Source organism: Euleptes europaea, chromosome 11, assembly GCF_029931775.1.
Source record: "Euleptes europaea isolate rEulEur1 chromosome 11, rEulEur1.hap1, whole genome shotgun sequence".
NCBI lineage: Eukaryota > Metazoa > Chordata > Lepidosauria > Squamata > Sphaerodactylidae > Euleptes > Euleptes europaea.
In genome coordinates this window covers 63,401,158-63,423,436 of record NC_079322.1, presented here as the reverse complement: position 1 = coordinate 63,423,436, position 22,279 = coordinate 63,401,158, and the positions used below count along the sequence as shown (strand labels likewise).

At 42.3% G+C, this 22,279-nt stretch overlaps 1 protein-coding gene across 4 annotated transcripts in view; it reads left to right on the top strand.

Moving 5' to 3' along the window:
* Positions 1 to 22,279, top strand: part of PARD3 (par-3 family cell polarity regulator) — a 671,910-nt gene that overhangs the window by 358,557 nt on the left and 291,074 nt on the right. For all 4 annotated transcript variants that reach the window (XM_056857249.1, XM_056857250.1, XM_056857248.1 and 1 more), the window contains 2 exons: positions 16,454 to 16,579; positions 18,476 to 18,858. In XM_056857249.1, the coding sequence (XP_056713227.1) occupies positions 16,454 to 16,579; positions 18,476 to 18,858 (509 nt within the window). The remainder of the gene's footprint in view (positions 1 to 16,453; positions 16,580 to 18,475; positions 18,859 to 22,279) is intronic.

Genomic DNA, 22,279 nt, shown 5'->3' with positions numbered 1-22,279 from the left:
AAGTAAAAGTAATCCCCACACTTTGAATGAAAGGTGGATCAGTTTATGCATCCTCTGTTGCTTGGTAGCCAGTTCATGCCTGTGGTTCTCTAGACAGGTAGAATTCTTGCTTTCCGCCCAGAAATCAATGTTCAAGCCATCCTTTGAGTGAGTGAGTTTGTTTAGACAATCTAAATCTGACCAGTCCATGGCAAAATTATAATCCTGGCTCTCCCAGCTGACAACAATGCAGTAAGGAGCTATTTTTTTAAAAAAAAAAGTTCTGCAAGTATTTCTTCCCTTGAAAAAGGTGGAATGTATTAATCCTGACAGGATGCTTTGTATTTTTAAATTAAAAGCCTGCTCAGCAAACCTCAGTGCATGCCTTAGAGTGCAAATATGTTTCCAGACCCCAAACTGCACAACTAATGCTCCCAGCATTTGAGAACATTTGAGGTATGTTGGGGTGCTACCACAGAGGTGGCCCTGCATGCGTTTGGTGCGCATCATAATAATGAGAGCATTGCAAAGCAGAGCTTTCTCCAAATGACCTAAGTGAACAGCATGATCTCAAAGTCCTGCCATCACCTATTTACCTTTTTTTTCTCCTGAAATGGAAGAACTGACACTTTGAACTGAGCCAAAAGCAAGCTGAGACAGGAAATGGGTGCATTCACACTAAGTTCAGCCAGCGTGGTTCAGTGGTTAAGAGCGGTGGTTTGGCGCGGTGGACCCTGATCTGGAGAACCGGGTTTGATTACCCTCTCCTCCACATGAGCGGTGTAGGCTGATCTGGTGAACTAGATTTGTTTCCCCACTCCTACACACGAAGCCAGCTGAGTGACCTTGGGCTAATCACACTCTCTCAGCCCCACCTACCTCACAGGGTGTCTTGTGGGGAGGGGAAGGGAAGGTGATCGTAAGCCGGTTTGATTCTTCCTTAAATGGTAGAGAAAGTAGGCATATAAAAACCAACTCTTCCTTCTTCTCTTCATACAGTGGCCAATCAGTTACTCTGGAGGGCCAACAACCGGGCATAGAGGCTAAGGCCTTCTCCTGATGTTGCCTCCTGGCACTGGTATTCAGAGGTTTACTGCCTCTGAATATGTAGGTTCCCTTTAGTCACCATGGCTAGTATCCACTGATAGACTTGTCCTCCATGAAGCTGTCTAATCCCCTTTTAAAATTGTATTTGCTTGCAGCCATCACTACACCTCTGGCAATGAATTCCTCATTTTAATATGAGGTAGTGCAAGCACTGATTGAGGCTTGTGTCATGGTAGCTTGGAAGAGAAGTGGGGAGACAGCAGGAGAAATTAAGGGAGTTTATTGCATGTAGATAGCCATATTTGCTTGACACTTCTGTCCCCCAGCCTCCACCTATGGTTTATCCTTAGTGTGCCCAAATAGATTTTGTACGCTGCCTGGGCCAATAATGTTCTTCTGCACCAGGTACCAGAAGGTATGCACACATCCATCATTTTACCTGGGTCAGCTGAGCTAATTTCCGAAAGGGTGGCATTTATCTAGATGAAATTTAAATAGCAACACAACAGCTTGTTAAAATGGTCTAGTTGCCAAGCAAAAACAGGAGAGCAGAAAAATACGGTTGTGAAACCTTGAAAGATGCACGAGGGCTGTAAAAGAAATATGCAGCCTGTAAAAGATTGATATTGTTTCGCTCCAGCTTGTCATGGGAGGATGATCTAGAACTTGCAGATAATGTGACTAGAGCCAAACAGGAAGTACTGATGAGAGTCTCTAAACACAGCACCAGCCAACCTAAATGTCCCACTACTGGGGCACTTGGCAATATTTTCTCAAGTACCTGAAATCTGTATCTGGTGGCTCTTTTTGAATAACTATTACATTAATTTAGAATAGTTTTTGCATGAAGTTGATCCCAACAGCCCATTGACTGGATGCCCCACATATACATACTGGCATCTGTACTAATAATTGTGTGTTTGATTCCCCACTCCTCCACATGAGCGGTAGAGGTTAATCTGGTGAACTGGATTTTTTTCCCCCACTCCTACACACGAAACCAGCTGGGTGACCTTGGGCTAGTCACAGCTCTCTCAGCCCCACCTACCTCACAGGGTATCTGTTGTGGGGAGGGGAAGGGAAGGTGATTGTAAGTCTCTCTTAAGTGGTAGAGAAAGCTGGCATATAAAAAACCAACTCTTCTTCTTTCTGTAGTCCTCTTGGCAAAAATGTTAATTTCCCAAAATTGTTGAATAATGGCATAACACAATTGCTATAACAAAAAAAAAGCTTCATTTGGAAGACTTTGGAGCCCGTTCACACCCTCACTTTAGGTAGACGGCTAGTAGTCACAGACCATTAGGACTCTATAGGAGAGCTCTATATATGACCTACTGCTGTGTCATGAATGAGTTTATGGGATGACAAAGTGCTCTCTCACACCACCACCCCCTTACAAGAACCTCTGTAAACCACAATGTTTGCATTACAAGGGTGTGATAAAATCTCCATGCTGTTGGCCCAGTCCTAATAACTTCAAGCTTAGTTGATATCTGCCTTTTGGGAGGGTGAGAGGAAAAATCTCTTTTCCCTGATGCTCACAGTGCCTAACGATAAACTGTGAAGAAGACTTACTTTTCAAGGTTAATATGGATAGAAAAATGGGTGTGTGTATGTAAAGTGCTGTCAAGTCACAGCCCACTTTATGGTGACCCAGTCAATCTGTTTGATGATCTATGACTGCAAATAAAATGATTGACCCAGTAGGGTTTTCAAGGCAAGAGACTAACACCTGTGCAGCACAGATAATGAGGTTTACTTAAACCACTGGTGGGACAGGGTGGTACGAGGTATGCATGTGCATGAGCATCTTTTTAGTTAAATTTAATATCTTGATTAGGGTGCACTCTGGTCCTGGAGTTTTATTAGGGTTGCCAACCACCAGATAATAGCTGGAGATCTCCTGCTATTACCACTGATCTCCAGCCGATAGAGATCAGTTCACCTGGAGAAAATGGCCGCTTTGGCCATTGAACTCTATGGCATTGAAGTCCCTCCCTTCCCCAAACCCCGCCCTCCTCAGGCTCCACCCCAAAAACCTCCTGCTGGTTATGGAGTGGGACCTGGCAACCCTAATCTTGATACAGTATCTGATTACAGCCACTGGAAATGAATTCTGTACTCCAGTTCTAAGCATATTTGTGTGTATAAAGTGCCTTCAAGTCGCAGCCGACTTATGGCGACCCCTTTTGGGGTTTTCACTGCAAGAGACTAACAGAGGTGGTTTTCCAGTGCCTTCCTCTGCACAGCAACCCTGGTATTCCTTGGTGGTCTCCCATCCAAATACTAACCAGGGCCGACCCTGCTTAGCTTCTGAGATCTGACGAGAGAACCCTACTTTTTCATGGATGAAAAGTCATCCTGTACAGTGGGAAAACACTGCTCGCACACTTTTGCAGGATTACTATGATGGTTGTTTGTAGATGCATACGGCTGCTTTGCTGGTTTCTGCTGGCAAGGTTTGATGATCAATCCTAGAATTTTAGGAGCATTCCAGACTTCTAGATGGTCAGGGCCTCCTGATTTATTTTTGGATGACCAGGAAATCGAGGAATGGGACTACTGTTCATTAGTGAACATAGAGGTTTCCTCCTACATATAACTAATACCGGTGGAGTTGTTGGACAGTATCTGTTATTGTAGTGGAGCTGTGTTTCATAAACAGCAAGATTTTGCAATGGTAACAAGCTATATTAGTATCACTGAATGGAGTGTGGTGCTTAGACTACAGCAGCATAAATTCTCATAAACTGAAGGGAAAAGGAAATCTGAGAAATGCAGTATTCGGTGGAAAGTTGTCACGAGATCATTAATTATCCTGACATGTTAGGAATTGCATTTTGACAGACTGTCACACCATAGACTTGCTTATTGCTCGTTAGGGGATTTTGGTTGGAGCATAATCGAGTGGCTCTTTGAGGTTCTGAATGACACATGGAAAAGGTTTAATCCAAGACAAAAACTTAAAAGGTCCCCAAATGAAAATTGTGGAGGGCTGGGTATCTAGATTCAGCTAGGCTTGGAAAGCGTAGCAGGAGTCCTTCTCGAAAAGTAAAGTTGCAAAACAGATCAAAGCTTGAAATTTGATTGTAGCCCTAATATTGTTTCAGCAGCCGATAGGTAATTTTATTCATTTGGGTGAGGACAGGCACCATCCAGCTAACAGTCCCCAGACCAATTTTTTTGGTATGGATTTTTCTCCTGCGTCTTGCTTCCATTCCCGTCATCTGTTTTTATATCCAGAGTGTGCAAGCGCAGCTTTCAAAATCTTAAGCTCATAAATCTTTTAGAAATTCATTTTTATCTCAGGGTGGCTTCAGTCCCTTGCTTTGCTAAGCTACTTGTTTTCCTTTTCTTTGCTTTGTATCGACTGTTGATAAAATGGAGGGGCAGCAGTCTCACAACTGTAAACGGCTTAGAGGCTTTCCACTTTTAATGTGACTTAAGCCATTTAGGCCTCCCCAACATTTTATTGTGAGTTAGAGCCCTGCTCTAGTGGAGGTTTGTTTTGGCAGTCTCTTGTTATTTGTTTGGTTATTCAATTTGTTCATTTTCTTACAGAAAGGGCCAGCATGGTATAGTGGTTAAGAGTGGTGGATTCTAATCTGGAGAACCAGGTTTGATTCCCCACTCCTCCACATGAGCGGCGGACTCGAATCTGGTGAACCTGGTTGGTTTCCCCACTGCTACACGTGAAGCCTGCTGGGTTACCTTGAGCTAGTCACGGTTTTCTTTGAACTCTTATCAGCCCCACCTACCTCACAGGGTGTCTGTTGTGGGGAGGGGAAGGGAAGGCGATTGTAAACCAGTTTGATTCTCTTTAAAAAGGTAGAAAAAGTCAGCATATAAAATGAAAACAACTCTTCTTCTTCTCCTTCTCCTACATTTCCACTCCGCATTCTAAGGCCATCAAGGAGCATGGCCAGGTTGTCTTTATTATTTCTTTATTTAAAACATTTGGATTCCACCACTATTTTGTCCACTTGAGGCAAATCATGACATCAATTTAAAATCCGGTAAATAGTTTTTTTTAAAGACCCTATGAAGCAGCAGTAGCAAAATAGGGGCGAAGAAACCACCTCCTGCTTAAATTTTGTTTTGCTCACTGGATCTGTACAACTGGGAATTTTCTAGTTTGCCTTTCTATCCAGAGGCTTTGTGAGATATGTAATAGTCTTATTGAAAAGCTAGGAGGGATGACATCAGCTGAACCTCTTTTAGGAAATCATTCCATTGTTTTAAACCTGTATCAGTAAAGACTGTCCTCCTATTATTAGGAAGCCACCTTCTTTTTTGGGGGGGGGAAGAGGATATAGATTAGTGAGAGGTCTTGTGTTCTGCGTGTCCCAGGTTCAATCCCCAGCATCTCCAGTTAAAAGGATGCTGTAGTAGGTGGTGTGAAAGACTCCAGAGAGCCACTTCCAGTCAGAGTAAACAAAATACTGGCCTTGATAAATCAGTGGTATGTCCCAGCAGAGTGAAACTTCATGTGTTCATTCACATGTCTTCCCCGTTAAATATAAAGCTATCACCTTGGACTACTGGCCATCTAGTTTAGTATTGTCTACGGTGAATGGCAGAGTATCTTCAAGGCCTTAGACAGGGAAAGCCTGCTACCTGAGGTCCTTTAACTGGAAATGCTAGAGGTTAACCTGGGGGCCTTCTCCATGCAAAAGGTGTTCGCTCACACTGCATCAACTTATCATTTTTAAAGCTACAGAGCTGCATTATATCAGTTTGGCCTCTGACCCCCAGCACTGTGGGGTCAGATTGGCAGCGCTCTTGCAAAGTTTCAAACTGAGGTGTTTCCCAGGTCTGCCACCTAACTGGAGATGCTAGAGATTTAACCTAGGCTCTTCTGAAAGTTAAGCAATGAATGTTTTTCACCTGTAAATGACCTTCTCATCCAGCGCATCATGTTTCCCACCTCTTCATACCCCTTGTTGTTATAACTAGTAGGGATTTGGAGACAAGTTGACATTGGTAAAAAAAATTCCTACGACTATACATACACATGGGTTCATGATTGTGCAGAGAGACATCAATGTGAGCAGTACACATTGTAAACTGTCTGCCGCTCTAGTGATCATGGTTGCATTGTTTTTATCAGAATTTATGATTGTGGAGATGCCATGGACACATCCATGTAGAGAAATTCAGTAGTGCTAATAGTTCAGAGTGTGCATAGACATTCCAACTGGCAGCCATACCACAGTTCTCTTATGACAAGAGCATTTCATTTGTTTAACCTCCTGTGGTAGCTGCATTTTGAATAACAATGTGAAATACCAAGCATCTTTCTAAGTGGGAGTCGCCTAAATCAGATATCCTACTGATTGTGACAGACTTTCTTTGTTTTCACTTCATTCACCCCATGAGGATCTTAATAGTTCATCATTGCAAAATTAAAAAAAAAAACATGCTTTGCACTTGTGGAAGAAAGAAATAGCACTAATAGTTATGTGTGTATGTAAAGTACCATTAAGTGGCAGCCAACTTATGGCACCCCCTTATGGGGTTTTCAAGGCAAGAGACTAACAAAGGTGGTTTTCCAGTGCCTTCCTCTGCACTGCAATCCTGGTATTCCTTGATGATCTCCCACCCAAATACAAACTGGGCTGACCCTGCTTAGCTTCCAAGATCTGACGAGATCGGGCTGCCTTCCCTTCTACTAATAGTCATAAAGTAGGTTTATTTCTCTGTGTAATAGTGATTATAGCAGGTGTGACCCTCAAACCCTGGTTAAATTCAGACACAACTGGGCTCTTTTTAAAATTTTATGAATTTTTTTAAATGGAAAATATATGGAAAATATATTAACACATTTCTTAGTTTGAAGAACCTTTAATGGTATTTAGGAAAGATGGATGTATTCTCTAATATATAACTCAAAGTTTGAGAAAAAACAGTACAGTTCATGGCTGCGCTGTTCAAAATGGCAGTCTTTGTATCTCCAATTACCTTGAAACAAATGCAATTACCTAATTGATTCTTATGAAGTCGAGATGGGACTTAACTAGTATTACAAGTTGTGTTAGGTTCCTGGAATACATTTGTGGATGTTTGATGCACGTTTAGATATTTAATATTTAAAACTTTAAAGATGGCACAGTTGAATGAAAGATAATACATTACAATTGTGCCTTTTTAAATGCCACCAGTCTCTCAAGCACATACTGCAAAACAGTTAAATTGGGTTCTGAAGAAATTGCCTCCCCAAAGGACCATGTTTAGTGGTGGTCCTGAATAGTTCCACCATGGTTTCCCTTAATGAAACCAACTGTGGGGAAAATGGTCATTAACATTCTGTAATGGAGATTTGTTGTTGTTGTTGTTGAAAACAGAAACTGTCTTTATCCATATTTCTTTTTGACTATTTCATCTGGATGTAATCAGTATTTTAACACAGGCACAGAGAAACTAGTCTGAAACATCTGCATGAATGTTGTAGTTCTAACAGTGCAATTCTATGCTGAATTTCTCCAGTCTAAGCCCACTGAAAAATCACTGTATATGATTGCACAGTATATGATAGATGATTAAATATTTTATCTAGCAAATTATCTAATTGGTGAAATCAACCATGTCACTTCAAACACACACACATTTGCCTTCAACCATAGCCAACTTATGGTGACCCCCTTAGGATTTCCAAGGCAAGAAACGTTCAAAGGTAGTTTGCCATTGCTTGCATCTGTGTAATAATGACCCTAGTATTCCTTGGTGGTCTCCTATCCAACTACTAACCAGGGCTGGTCCTGCTTAGCTGACAAAATCTGATGAGAATAAGCTAGCCTATTCAGGTCAGGGCTAAATGTAATTAGTAAGCCTCTTATTAATAAAATGAATTATCATTGTATATTTAAAAAAATTAAGAAAAGCCATGCTGGATCACACCAAGGCCCATCGAGTCCAGCAGTCTGTTTACATAGTGGCCAACCAGGTGGCTCAAGGAAGCCCACAAACAAGATGACTACAGCAGCATCCTGCCTGTATTTCACGGCACTAAATATAATGGTCTTGCTGCTCAGATACTGGAGAGAATAGGTATGCATCATGACTAGTATTCGTTTTGACTAGTAGCCATGGATAGCCCTATCCTCCATGAACATGTCCACTCCCCTCTTCAAGCCTTCCAAGTTGGCAGCCGTCACCACATCCTGGGGTCGCAAGTTCCACAAGGTCACAATGAAAGTGACCTTTGCCTAAATCAGTTATTAATAATAATAATAATCCCAGGAGGCCTCTCTGCACTCATCTGTCTGTCAGAAAGCTTCTTCAAATTTGACACTGAATCCTCTCTGTTGCAGAGAATTTTTGGATACAACTCAGAGCACTGACCAATTCTCTTAGTCTTAGTACTTCTCCATGCGAACTGAAAAGTGTACTTTAAAATATTCTAATATTAGTCTGTGGCTGTATAGAGAGATCAGCTATGCTGGGCCAACTGCCTTTCAGGAGGTCCTCCATTATTGGTCTTTTAATTAAATAAATCAAAGTTTCCCCAGGAACACTACTATCTGGATTGTGGAAGACATGTTGGGTTGGATCCTGACTAATTTCTCTCCTAACTGAGTGGGAGGGGAGTGATACAGGGATCTATCCTGAGCAGCTCAGTTCTGAAGTAATTCCATTATAATCACTAGGTCTGCCTTCCCGAAGAGTGTTATCAGGATTGCAGCTTCCAGGATTGATTGAAAACACTTCTGTCTAATATAGTCAAGGTTGTGAGTTGTATCTTACACTTTATTCAGCTAAGTATAGAGCCCTGCTCCAGTTCAAGGAACCCTTCTCTGGAAGAAGAGCCTCTGCTGTTAGATAAAGGTTTATTGGGATGGAGGGACTGTTCCATATTGAGTATACAAGAATGATAGGGCATAGTTCTGTTGGTTGGTTCCTGACTATATTTTCCACTGACAGAGGGCACTTGCATCAACAGATTTGGTGCTTTCCTGCCTCCCCTCCCACTGCAACCCATTGATCTCCTAAAAATGCTGTTGGGGAGCAGGGGACCTTCGGAACAGCATGAGGGGTGAGTCCAGGGTCTGTTGTAGGATGGGGGGGGGGGAGGAACCAGCAAATGTTTATGGAGTCAGTATTAAATCTAATTTCATAAACTAGGCAGAAATGTTGTGGTTCCTCCCCCCACCCCCCGCTTTAAGTTAGGTGGAGATTCTGCCAATTCCCTGAATCAGAGGATTTGGCGATGTTTTGGTGTGTTTTCCCTTCAATTAAATTGACCAGTTTTACAAACTTCATCATTTCACACCCATGCCCACACAATGGCATGAAAGCCATTGTTGCCATTTTTAGTTTCTCCAAACAGCCACACTTTTCAAATGAATGGCAACAGGTCATTTCCTTCCTTAATTCCTTTTTATTAAGGATAATAGACCTGCATTTTGAAAAATTACATTTGGACAGGTTGTTAATATTTCATTTCATGTCTTCTCCCAGACAGCTCAGTGTTTATTAATTAGCAAGTTAATTTCATCTCGGAGTAATGAGGGTCCGTTGCTTTCCATTTTAAAGGAAGCTGTATCCCGAATCTTATAACAATGCACAGCACATCTTGCCGACTACACGACGCGCCTCGCCACAAACCTTAACTACACAAGCCCTTAAACAAGCGGAAATCTTATTAATCCTGTCATGTGATAACAATGTGTAATACAAAAATAATCTCTGTGTCAAAACTGCAATTATTCTCATTAACTAACACCCACAAGTTAAATGAATGTAGGAGAGCATAGATCGCATGCACCATCTGGCATGCACAAATATTGTTCTGAAACGCCTTTTCAGAGCTGCATGGGCAAACATCATGTGCATTTGAAGAGATGTAATTATTGCATGGCTGAGGTCAGCCCCAGGTGGGCCACACACATAGCAATTAAATGCTATTTGTGTTCAATAAGCACATAGTAATGAGAATGATTGGGTGTGGAATAGGGAATCCCAAGATTCTAGGATGCCCAACAACAATAGGCGTCAGCTAAGGGCAGTTTTCTGGTTAATAATAATAATGATACATTTTATTTATACCCCACCCTCCCCCGAAACATGTAAGTATACATAATATACTTACATGTAAGTATACATAATACAAATACAAAGTTAAAACCTCCTAAAACAGCCTAAAAACATAACTAACTGATAAATCCTATGCTGATGGCATCTAGACTACTCTACCTTAAAGGTAAAGGTCCCCTGTGCAAGCACCAGTTCATTCCTGACCTATGGGGTGACGTCACATCCCGACGTTTCCAAGGCACACTTTGTTTGCTGGGTGGTTTGCCAGTGCCTTCCCCAGTCATCTTCCCTTTACCCCCAGCAAGCTGGGTACTCATTTTTCTGACCTCGGAAGGATGGAAGGCTGAGTCAACCTTGAGCCGGCTACCTGAAACCGACTTCTGTCGGGATCGAACTCAGGTCGTGAGCAGAGCTTTTGTCTGCAGTACTGCAGCTTAACACTCTGTGCCACGGGGCTCCTACTCCACCTTAGTGGGGGTGATATAAAATGGGGGCTATGCATCAGAACCTACCATTGGTGTCACTTAGTCTATGGGGGGGGGGAGAAAGGATGGAGGTGGCAGACATGGGGATAGGGAAACACAACCAGGAAAAGGGGTGGGGAAAAGGGGCCAAGGGTGGAAGGAAGGAAAGAGGGGGATAAGGAAGCTGAGCTCAACCATAAGGTTGTACCTAGGGTTGCCAGGTCCCTCTTCGCCACTGGTGGGAGGTTTTTGAGGCGGAGCCTAAGGAGGGTGGGGGTCGGCAGATGGGAGGAACTTCAATGCCATAGAGTCCAATTGCCAGAGCAGCCATTTTTTTCCAGGTGAACTGATCTCTATTGGCTGGAGATCAGTTGTAATAGCAGGAGATCTCCAGCTAGTACGTGGAGGTTGGCAACCCTAATATGATGTTGTACCTGGTATGATGTTCTGTTTCTGAGTTTGTTAAAGGATAGCTAGAGATCAGAGAGTGGATAAACATTTAGTGTGACGTATGAACTAGGGGGTGGCTTCCGCCACCGTTCTGTATGACTTTGCCATTCATGCTTTGAAAGACATTGTGTGTGTGCATTTACTTAACATTGGTTTCTCTCACCCTTAAAATAACTCTGCCCCCACATTTGCCAGAACCGTACTTCTGTAAGGAGAACTGTATACAGAATTAATGTGAGGTTCTAACCAGCAGGATAAAAAGTTTAAAAGAGCATATATAGGAATGATCCAAGAGAGTTTTTTTAAAAAAAAGATGATCTATTCTGATTACTTATGTAGTTTCAAGCAAAACGTTTGGGCGCAGCAACTGGATTGGAATCTGAAAACAAATTTTGGTGTAAACTCTGTATGCATTATCAGCATTGATTTGTAGAGGTTCAGGTTTTGCCAGGGGTTTGAATTCCATACAGCTGAAGCACCCTTTTTGAGAAGTATCCTTGGTCAAAATATTGAGCCGCAACTGATATTCCTTCCTACTTCTTTCTACATATTTATCCCACCCTTCCTCCAAGGTGTTCAGTAGTCTCCCCCTTCCCATTGTGGTTCTCAAAACAATCCTCTACAGGCCCAAATTCTCCCCGTGAGCTTCCTGGCTGAATGGGGGATTTGATCCCAGGGCTAACCAGGCTTGCAGCTTGACAATACCAGCATTACATCAATTGATGCCATCGACTGTATTCTTCCTGCTTTCCTAAACATCTTGAAGAAGCAAGTATAACCAATATGCTTTATGTCAGGCATGCTAGGGCTTGGTGCAGGGACCTGACCTCTGATAGACAATTGTGGGTGCCATTCCTCCATCTTAAATATGGTCTTGACCAAGCTGGGAGTCTGATATAACCGGATACCCATTTTTCATGACTCCAGCATCAGTGCAGGAAATAACTGTGTACCTGCTGCCGGAGATAATTTTTTCCAGGACAGCCAATAACTTTTCACCAGAGCGATTGGTTACTTGGCTTACTTGCCCCATTCCTGGCATTCTTGGATCCAATCACAGTCTCTTTGCCTGTACCTCTAACTCTTCTTTAATTCTTCCTGCTCTCAACTTCGGCTGGATTCCTTGCTTAATGACTTCAAGCTGAACTCTTGTTGCCTGCTCCATAGAAATTTGACTTTGGTGCTGTTAATCATTTTCAGTTGCACTTTCTTTTCTTTTTCTTTTGAATTTTTTTCTGTGCAGTCTACATTTATCTGCTCATGAGTTTCGATTCCGCAATCAGTGCCCAGAGAGATGGTCACCTCTGTATCAACCAATCTTGACAGTTTAAACATCAGCGTTTGGCCATGTCATAAATGTGGTGACAGTCTGTTTCGTGATGTGTCATCCAAATGTTGAAGAATAACACAAAGGAAGTTCCATATGAAACATTTACAAACCTTTCCACTGTTCCCAAGATTAAGACAAAGAACTTGAGATCTCACCTTTGCATTTCAAAGCGGTCTGACTTAACTGCCCTCAGATAGGAGGGGGAATCTTGCGCCTCTTTGAGAATCATCTTTTGGATCACATTTTTGATTGGCTTATACTGGTCATGGGGTCATAAGAACATAAGACAGCCCATGCTGGATCAGACCAAGGTCCATCAAGTCTAGCAGTCTGTTCACACAGTGGCCAACCAGGTGCCTCTAGGATGCCCACAAACAAGAGGACTGCAGCAGCATTATCCTGCTTGTGTTCCAAAGCACCTAATATAATAAGCATGCTCCTCTGATCCTAGAGAGAATAGGTATGAAGTCAGTGGTCCAGTTTCCTTTAAAGTCAGCCTTAAGCCATCTGATACAGGTTTTTCCAAGCATGGCCCAATAACACCACCAGGGCCAGTCATCAGCTACTCATGCTGATTGGAAGATGTTGTACCCTGCTTGCCTTCACTTATGTAAGTGTATGTTAGGAAGCTGGATTTTGTTATTTTATTGCACCTGCTTACAGGGATCCCTTGCAACTTCCCACATTAGCACAGGTTTATAAGTAAGCAGAGCACATAAGTAAACAGAGCATAAAAGCTATCTGCCATACTTTTAAAATGAATGGGTTTGGAAGTTCAAAGTGCTGACTGATATGTGGCTCCTTTTAAAAAAAACTTAAAATTTATTTAGTTGCTTTAATGCATCTGGCTATGAATATTTCAGAACATCTTTTGTTCATCATGAAGACCTGCTTTCTTTAAAACACATTTTAAAGCTTTCTTTAAAACACATTTTGTCTGCCCGATGTAGATGTGGTCAAAGGTAGCAGAGTTTCAAAGAGGAAAATAGATTTCTTTGGTAAGATTTGCAGAGTTCTGAGAATCTACAACCATGCTGAAGTAATAGGTGTACTTCTTATCCCAGTGTAAGTTTAATAGAAGGGATGTTAGGCTAGAGGTGTAGCAAACATGGTAAAGATTCTCTAGGTCTATGCAGTTTTGCACAAGTGTATTTGTGCAGGCTAAGAATGGGAATATATATATATTCCCATTCTGCATCTAAATTAGAATCAGTGATAAAGCTAGAAATAAGCAGCTTAATGTTTTATCGGTCTAAATAACTATGTATGGGTGTGAAAGCTGGACAGTGAAGAAAGCTGATAGGAAGAAAATAGATTCCTTTGAAATGTGGTGTTAGAGGAGAGTGTTACGGATACCATGGACTGCCAAAAAAACAAATCAGTGGGTTCTAGATCAAATCAAGCCTGAACTGACCCTAGAAGCTAAAATGACTAAACTGAGGCTATCGTATTTTGGTCACGTCATGAGATGACAAGAGTCACTGGAAAAGACAGTCATGCTAGGAAAAGTTGAGGGCAGCAGGAAAAGAGGAAGACCCAACAAGAGATGGATGACTCCATAAAGGAAGCTGCAGTCCTCAGTTTGCAAGATCTGAGCAAGGCTGTCAAAGATAGGATATTTTGGAGGACTTTCATTTATAGGGTCACCATATCTAGTCATGCTGCATATCTATTCTCTCTAGTATCAGAGGAGCATGCCTATTATTTTGGGTGCGGTGAAACTGGCGCTGCTGCAGTCGTCTTGTTAGTGGCTTCCTAGAGGCACCTGGTTGGCCACTATGTGAACAGACTGCTGGACTTGATGGACCTTGGTCTGATCCAGCAGGGCCTTTCTTATGTTCTTATGGAAGCGACTTGACGGCACTTAACACACACACTCAAATTGCCTGAGTTAATATACATCTGTACTTTGAAAATATAAACACCCTTAAACTGCCATGGAACTGTCTGAAGATGTAGCCTAATAAAAATTAACAGTGGAAACACCAACAGCATAGTCAGAACATTGCACTGGTTATGCTAACATGGAACTCAGCCATCGCTGGCCATTGTATATTTGTGCTGATGTTTCTGTGGGCTAAAACTGAGTTGTAAGCGAAATAACTAATGTGTAACAGAAACAATCACCTCAAAACTTAAGCAAATATGCATAGGCACAATAAAAAAAACCACACCCTGCAAAGAGGGAATAAAGGTTAAGGTTAGGCATAATAAAATGAGATACAGGAAAGACCTGTGGGGTTCTCTTCAGTTCCAAGCCGCTGCTGGTATCAGGGTATGTGGAATTCCAATTGTAGCTACGGAATTCCATGGTTTTCCTGTTGCAGACCACCATCCCAGAATTGCTATTTGGACATTTAACCCTATTATGTTTGTTTTGCACTGAGGGGATGGAAAATACTATGTTGAAGTGAAGGATTATAGTTTCATAGATTCCCTTCATCCATCACTGTGGCCACTTCAAGGTCCACACTTCTGTTTTTAACTTTAAACAATAAAGCCTGTGAGAAGAATCAGTCTTGGGTCTTTCTGTCTCATCTAGTGGAGGGGCTGTGGCTCAGTGGTAGAGCATTTGCTTGGCATGCAGAAAGTCCCCGGTTCAATCCCTGGCATCTCCAGTTAAAGGGACTAGGCAAGTAGGTGATGTGAAAGACCTCTACCTGAGACCAGTCAGAGTAGACAATACTAACTTTGATGGACCAAGGGTCTGATTCAGTATAAGGCAGCTTCATGTGTTCAACCAGCAGGAGAATGGGAGAGGGCATGGGGGTGGACATCAGCGATGGCATGATGTCACTTCTGGTAAAACCCCAAAATGATGTCATGCTTCTTTAGGAATCGCTGGGAACACTATGTTAAATCTGGGCTTCCCCCATAAGTGATTTGAGTCCATAGAGTTTCCAGTGTTTCCTAGAGAGGCATGACATCATCGCCAATGGCATTTCAAGATTCCCCTCCTAATGGCTGCTTATGTGCTGGTGGGCCATGCTTCTTGGGGGTGAGAGATCTTCCACCCCCACTGGGTATACGGCAATTCTAGTCTCATCCAGTTTGACCCATAAAAGGAACTGATGAGTGATTGTGTCCTAGATATGTAGTCTTCAACATGTCAACATCAAGATTTTTATTTAAACCCCCATCAACATGAGACCCTATAGTCTGCCTTTTTTGTCACTTTTCTCCTTTCCCCTCTCTTTTAAAGGCAACATAAAAAGGTAGAAGATAAGTGTTGATACCACATGGTGTGACTCACCTTAGATGAGGCTGTGTTCTCTTTGTACAAACAAGTCTGCAGGTTGAAGACCAATGCCCTAGATGGTGATTTAATAATACAGAAGCAGGGAAGTATGACTTCAAAGTTGTCCTTTGGGACCACAATTGAAGGCAGAACGCATAAGAATCTGTTGAAGTTAAATACCTTAGTAAATGTGGTCTACAGTCTGGGGAAATAATGAGATTTGGTGAAGGAAAAGTAATTGAGATTTTAAAAAAAGATGTTGGATTTGATTTGCTGGGCTTAAGAGGTTAGGCTTTGTCAGGCAGAACGGCCCAGCTTTGTCTTTGGCAGGTTCAGTGATAGAAGCATTCAAGTGTGTTGCACTAACAGATATGATAGGTATTAGAAAGCACTGTGTTATGTTGTTATGCTATGCTGCAAAGAGTGACAGAAATTATAAATAGCAGTAAATGTAGCAGTAAATGTTGTGCTTGAACAAGAGAATTTTCTGGTGCTGATAAGGTGCTCGGAGTTCAGGAAAGCTACTATTGAAGTAATGCATATTACCAAGTTACAATTTTGTATATTCTGACCTGGAGATACTTGTTTTCAAGGGCAGTGGGAGGACTTCAGTGTGAAGGCACAGTTTCTTTTCCAGAACACAAATGAGGCGGATAGGTAGTATCAAGGTCTATTAGACATGGTAGCTAAGAGGAATCTTTATGTACAGAGGTAGTGTGCCTCTATATATCAGACCTTGGGTGGTCAATAACAGAAGAGGGCAGTTGCCTTCACACCTTGTTTGTGGGCTGTTTGGTTTCTGTGGGAAACAGAATGGGGGACAAAGATGACCATTGGTCTGATCCAACAAGACTCTTATTATGTTGTTCATTTATGATTCTTAACACTGATTTGATGATCTTTATGTTTTAGAACGTTGGGACTGTTAGTAAAGCGATTAGAGAAAGGTGGAAAAGCAGAGCAGGAAAACCTCTTTCATGAAAACGACTGTATTGTCAGAATTAATGATGGAGACCTCCGCAATAGAAGATTTGAGCAGTAAGTCTAACTTTACAGTTTATTGCATTTCTTAACCTTAAGCATAACGCATGGTAGTAATTTGGAGATGTAAAATGTTTAAGACCAAAGTGCCTGACTAAGTTCTTTTTGTGAAGTGGAAAGTGTTTGTAGATCATTACAGCGTTACTTTAATTACCCAATTTACAAAGTTACAAGTTAATGACCACTATTATGTTATGTGTAAGCTTCTATCTTTCCCCCTAATTGTTTAGGTCTGGTTTCCTCATTATTATGGAACTCTTTTCCTTCCCCCACTTATATTGAATGACTCAGGTTGTTTATAGGTAGAGAAATAAAACATTGTTTGGTTCAATATCACGTTACTATAGAAACCACTGTGTTTATTCCTTTTAAAAAAATCTTTAATTTTGCATTTGAAATGTGCTTGTGCATATGATGCTGAAGCAGTCCTGAAGAATTTGGTAACATTATAAATGTTCACACAGAAAGTCATTGGTTCTCAACATGTCAGCCCTTTTTATTGTTTTTGCCCCAGCTGAAATAAGCTACTTCATGTGAATATTTCCAGGAAAAGTAGTATTAAGAAGAAGAAAAATGTTCAGCTCATATAGCAAGGAATTCATAAGCAGAATACAGATTGTTCTCACTCAGTGAAATAACTTTGCAATATTTTTTTAATCTTTTGCAACAATGGATAATTAAATTAAACTAAACTGTTTCTAATATTTCCAGCCGTAATTTCAATCCAGAGACTCCTTGAATTGCTGCAGCTGCATTCTGGAGCTTCACCAAACACAGCAGTGATTGTGGGGGGCAGTTGCACATACGCATCTCCATTGTGCATTGCAGAGATCTCTCCAACAATGGAGTATTGGGAGAAATCTCTGCACAATGAAAATGGGTGTGCTTGACTATAGTTTGTATGTTGGAGGATGTGTGTGGGTTCAAATAGAGGGTAATTTTTACAATCCCAGCAATCCCATTTACACAAGTAGAGCTTAGAAACTGCCTGTTGTATAATGCAGGGTGTACTGGAGAGAACAGATACAAAATTGTCTTCTGTATGCCATGGATCACATTGCCTGGAAGCTGTCTACATGTTGCCTTGATACAAATCCAAACAACAGATCTTTTTTTGTTTTGTTTTGTTTAAAATGAACAGTCTAAAATGAACAGAGGTTAGCTGGATTATGTCCAATTTTATCTGTTGGTTATGATCTGTTGGACTCCGCACTAGGGGAGCTCATTATAGATGCTAATGTTTAGGTACAGATCTCTTAATTAACACACTTTTATTGTATTGGAAAATGACTTTCACTTTCATGATCATGCAAACGAGTGGTAGACATGTGATCCCTGCGCCACTTCTATTTGCACTAGTACTTGCTTGATTAACGGTGTCTTTTGCATATATAAGTAGACTTATGAAATACGCATTCAGAAAATATGAAATCTTTTCATTGGATAGAAGAAATAGAGGCCCTGAGTATGGTAACTAGACAATTGAATATTATCCTGAAGAAATGTACAGCTATTAAGCTATGTGCAAAGTAAGCGAGTACGCTATGTGTTCTGATTTTTGATATTTTGTGTTGCGAAGATTTTTCGGGAATATGGAAAGTCGCCACGTATATAATGTTTTAGAAAAAGACTTTGGTCAGTAATCAAGGATACTTCTGTGAGTTGTGTTTTATCAAAGAAAATAAATGATGTTGATTTAATAGAAATATACTTCAGCAGCGAAGGCATTTTATAATGGATCACTCCAAGAAAATCAGCCATTTAGTTTACAGTTCAGTTTCAACAATATGTCTGTCATTTCATGATGCCTAATTAACATCAGTAATTATGCTTGTAATGTCTTCTAGACTGACAGTCTTAATTTGTTAATTTTCCATTCATTCTAAAACCTAGAGCACAGCATATGTTCCGTCAAGCCATGCGTACACCCATTATTTGGTTCCATGTCGTTCCGGCAGCGAAGAAAGAACAGTATGAACAGTTATCTCAAAGCGAGAAGAACACGTACTACTCCAGTCGGTTTAGCCCAGATTCCCAGTATATTGACAATAAGAGTATTAACCACTCTGGACATCACACATTGCAAAGAATACCCCGAATGAGCAATCAAGCCGATCAGACGGACTCTTACTCACAACTACCTCATAGTGTGAATTCATCAGGAAAACCACCCTTGGGCCTGTCTCCTTCACCGCAAAAAGTTCTCACGTCCACTTCAAACAGTGGCTACAACACTAAAAGGATAGGGAAGAGGCTTAATATACAGTTGCGAAAAGGTAAGAAGCATGAATTGATTCCCCCCCCTTTTTTTACTGGTGCATACAAATGTACATTTCAGCAGGCCTGTTCATATCACACCAGTCTGGTGTAGTGGTTAAGAGCAGTGGTTTGGAGCAGTGGACTCTGATCTGGAGAACCGGGTTTGATTCCCCACTCCTCCACATGAGCGGTGGAGGCTAATCTGGTGAACTGGATTTGTTTCCCCACTCCTCCACACAGAGCCAGCTGGGTGACCTTGGGCAAGTTACAGCTCTGTTAGAGCTCTCTCAGCCCCACCTACCTCACAGGGTGTCTGTTGTGAGGAGGGGAAGGGAAGGTGATTGTAAGCTGGTTTGAGTCTCCCTTAAGAGGTAGAGAAAGTCAGCATATGAAAACCAACTCTTCTTCTTCTGGAAAGAAGTACAATGGACCTGATCCACACAATTTCCAGCATAAGTTTGCGGTTGGTAGATTATGCATGATGACTGTGTGTGGGGGAAGAAAAACAAAAGTGTTTAAATGGCTTCCGTGATTTGAAACGTTGTTAGACTTGTTAAAAGGTTCTTTGCAGCTGTAAGTAACCTGTGCTGTAACAGCCAGGATGCAAAGAACTCTTAAGCTAGTTCTGTGAGCTCAAAGGAGGCTTTGGAGTTGTCTGTTCCCCAAAAAAGCAGCCCCTCCTGCTGCCTAGGAAACCACTTTTGAAACTGAAAAGAGTTTCAAATGCTGCGTGTGATAAAGGCCTTAGAGCCCTTGATTCAAAGAATCTAAAAACTCAGCAATTCCCCCTGGGCAAGCACAAAACCCCTTGTATTTCTTATCCTAGACATCTTCTGTTCTCAAGAATCTGGACGAAATATTTCTCAACTGAGCTGCTGTTATTATTAGTTTATTGTTAATAATAATGATGACCGTGATTATGATGATAATAATTTCATACCAGATAAATGAGCTGGGAGAAAAGGATGATTAGTGGGGAGAAATTCCCACCTTCTTTATGCATGGGCATAATAACATTTATATACACCATGCATTTCAAGTGTGTCAGAATATCTGTAAACAGCTTGCTTTGTAGTTATATTATATATTTATGAAAAAGCAGGTATTTTGATGTGATGAAGAAAGATTAGTCAGTGCCTCAATGTCTCTTCTTTATGACAGCTGGCAAACAGCGTCTTTTTATTTATATCACATTTAACAGTTAAGTTTAGTGCCAATCATGTTTGTTAATTAACACACACTTTTTCTCATGGACTCTAAAGGGAACTCCGACTGAGCCTTAAATAATGATTAAAGGTTCCTCCCTTCCATTCCTGTGATCCTGCTGAATTTTTGTGAACTTCATGTGAACTACCAGATTGCTTGTTTCTGGTTACTGAGTTTTAAGCTCTACAAATTTGGATGACATAAGGTTGAGTTGACAGTTAGCTTCTGTTGTTGATGTGCCTTCAAAAATACTTAAGGCCATCAGCTTAAGATGAGATGATTGGGGTGGGGTGGGGAGAGAGAGGAATGGCTGTACTTACAAATACAAACTCAGTCACTACGGCAATTTACCAATTTTTCATCTTTAATGGAATCGATAAAGAGGGAAACCTACAAAAAAACACCACTGGGAGATTACACAGGCTTCTGATTTTCTCAGTCAGCAGTGGGGATAGTGCTCATACAGCTTATATAATTGCAGCAGTAATTTTCACTAAGTGGTTGACTAAATAGCATTTTATAGCTTCTCAGCAGTAAGTGTTGAGAGTGCAAATCGTTGCGGCAAAAAGTTAACAAAAACATCCAATATGGATTTCAAATCTGCAGATTTAGTTAAAACTCAAAATAGCAAAGAAATTGCAGAGACTTGTGCTTGGCTAACTAAGGTGGCAAATACCAGCCACAATCCCAATTGGCATTAGGTATGTCTGAGCTCATGGCAGCAAATGAATTTAAAGTGTGTTGAATGCTCCTTTGTGGTGTGGCCTTTGTTTCATGGGTGCAAAGCTCAGATTCCAGTAGCTGAATTCAGAGCTCGTGTGGCATAGTGGTGAAGTGCGTGAACTTTGATCTGAGAGCTCTTGAGTACAGATCTTGAGTCCAGATCATCTTGTCGTGCCCCAGGCGAGGAAGCGCGGAGCCGCAGGTGGGGCCTCGCTCGTCTAGTCGTGGTTGAGGAGCTTCTTCGGCCTCAGACCACTCAGCCGGGGAGTCTGAGCTCGCTTCCCCGTCTGAGTCCGCCAGGGTTATGGGCCACAGATAACTGGCCCCTCCTAGCCAGCCATCCTCCTCGGCTCCGCCCTCCCGAGCCTATATAGGCCGGGATTTTATCCTCCCTTCCAGGGGCCCGCCTACTGGAGGAGGCCTTGGTAACCCCGCCCTCGCCCTACTCTCGCCCGTCCGCGGTTCAGAGGGCCGCCAGGCGCGGCTCCGGGCGCCCCGCCCTCTGGCAGTTCGTTGCGGGCTGGGGTCCTGCCGGCCACCGGCAGATGCAACGCTCCCGACCTTCCCCTGGGTCTTCCTGGCATCTTTGGGCCTGCAGGGGAAAGAGGAAGGACTCGTGAGGAGCCGCCACACCCAGCCGGCTCCCGGGGTGTAGGGCCTCCAGCCTTCCCCTGCCTGGCCTCCTTTCCCAGCGCCTTCCCCTCCTGCCGCTCTCTCTGGCCGTCCCCGCTGGCCTTTCCCCGCTCCGGGACGCCGTGGGAACCTCCCGGCCCCCCCGGGCTCCAGGTGAGCGGCGAGGTGGGGGCCGAGCTTCCGCTGCCCGGGAACGGGCCGCTTCCCGGCCCCCCCGGGCTCCAGGTGAGCGGCGGAGTGGGGCCCAAGTCCGCGACGCCCGGATGCAGGCCGGTCGCAGGACAATCTTGTCTTCAAAACTCACCAGTTTGCTTTAGGTAAGTCACTTCCCAATCAAGACAATAAAATTGGCCCACCTTGGAAAGCTGTTGTGAAGATCATTCAAATACTGTATTTGAAGGGCTTTGAACATACAAAGCGCTATGTAAATATTAGTCAAATAACACAATTGAGAGGTTATTCTTAAAACAAAACCAACCCTGTTAATACAAAGTACTATGTCATAGAACCATAGAGCTGGAAGGGACTCCAAGGGTCATCTAGTCCAGCTCCCAGAACAACACAGAATGTTCACAGATACCTCCCTGCCCCTTCCCCAGTGACTCTTAATCTATGCCCAGAGAAAGGCAAAAAACCTCCAGGATTCCTGAATCAGTTTGGCCTGGAGGAAAATTCCTTCCTGACTCCAAAGTGGTGATTGGCATTACCCTGGGCATATAAGAAAGTGCCACAGGAGGCTATTAACAGGTTAAATATTATATCAGCTTACTTCATCCTGAAAAAGAGGGGCTGCTTCCTTTTTTTCTTGTTTCTGGGCCCAGTACTTTTCAATATTTTTTATAAATGATCTGCATGAGGGGGTGGAGTCCCTCCACC